Source organism: Carlito syrichta, unplaced genomic scaffold (genome assembly GCF_000164805.1).
Source record: "Carlito syrichta isolate Samal-C Ts95f unplaced genomic scaffold, Tarsius_syrichta-2.0.1 Scaffold309276, whole genome shotgun sequence".
Classification (NCBI taxonomy): Eukaryota; Metazoa; Chordata; class Mammalia; order Primates; family Tarsiidae; genus Carlito; species Carlito syrichta.
In genome coordinates, this window is record NW_007253372.1 from 3272478 (window position 1) to 3273449 (window position 972).

A 972-nucleotide genomic window follows, 5' to 3' on the forward strand; every position below is an offset into this window, starting at 1 on the left:
ATCCTTCCGCCTCAGCCTTCCAAGTAGTCGGAACTACAGGTGCGTGCTACCACGCCCAGCTAGTTTTTGATTTATTGTAGAGATGAGGTCTCGCCAAGTTGCTCAGGCAGGTCTCAAACCTGCGGGCTCAGGCAATCCACTCACATCAGCCTCCCAAAGCGTGGAATTACAGGCTGAGCCACCAAGCTCGGCTTGTCAAACTCTTATCACCAAGAAAACTTAAAAACCTCTGAGACCCTTGGGCTTAGTAAGTACCCTCAATCCACACCTCACTGTGGCTTCTTCCTGATTATTAATGCTTGTTCAGTGCTTCCAACAGTACAACTTGCATGTGACTTTTGCTGGGGCTTTTGTCTTCTAGAAACGAATTTATTTCAGACTTCGAAACAAAGCAACAGGGTTATTCATGGCAACCAATGGAAATTTAGAGGATTTGAAGCTTCTCAGAATCCAGGTCATGGAGGATGTTGATGCTGATGACCAGATCTGGATTTATCAGGAAGGATGCATCAAGTGCAGGGTGAGCTTTTGGAGGAGGCGGGGTCTGTGATACCTTTGCTTGGAGGCGGCTCAACCTTTAAAATACTTTTGATCTTGCTTCAGGTAGATGCAGTTTCACAATTCCTGGCACACTTTCAGAAATTTGATTTTTTTTTTTTAATGAAAATATTTTCTAGTTCTGAGAGAACCAATCTAGGAACTTAAGATGAAAGGTTAATTTAGCACTGATTGAGATAATTATTTCTACACTGGATTTTTAGTAATAGAAAAGAAAGTGTCTATTATTATCCCCCTTTTCCTTAGGCTATCGCTTATAGAAATAAGCTCCAGCTTAAGGAAAAGGGGGATAATAATAGACACTTTCTTTTCTATTACTAAAAATCCAGTGTAGAAATAATAGAAATAAGCTCCATGGATTGCCTGAGCCCGCGGGTTCGAGACCCGCCTGGGCAGCGAGACTTCATCTCTACA

The 972-nt window shown here is 42.4% G+C and overlaps 1 protein-coding gene across 1 annotated transcript in view; it reads left to right on the top strand.

The window, feature by feature from the left end:
* The window catches only part of CRYBG1 (crystallin beta-gamma domain containing 1), a 58208-nt gene that overhangs the window by 51589 nt on the left and 5647 nt on the right, over nt 1–972 (top strand). Inside the window, 1 exon segment of the mRNA XM_021717084.1 lies at nt 362–520. Within this exon segment, the coding sequence (XP_021572759.1) occupies nt 362–520 (159 nt within the window).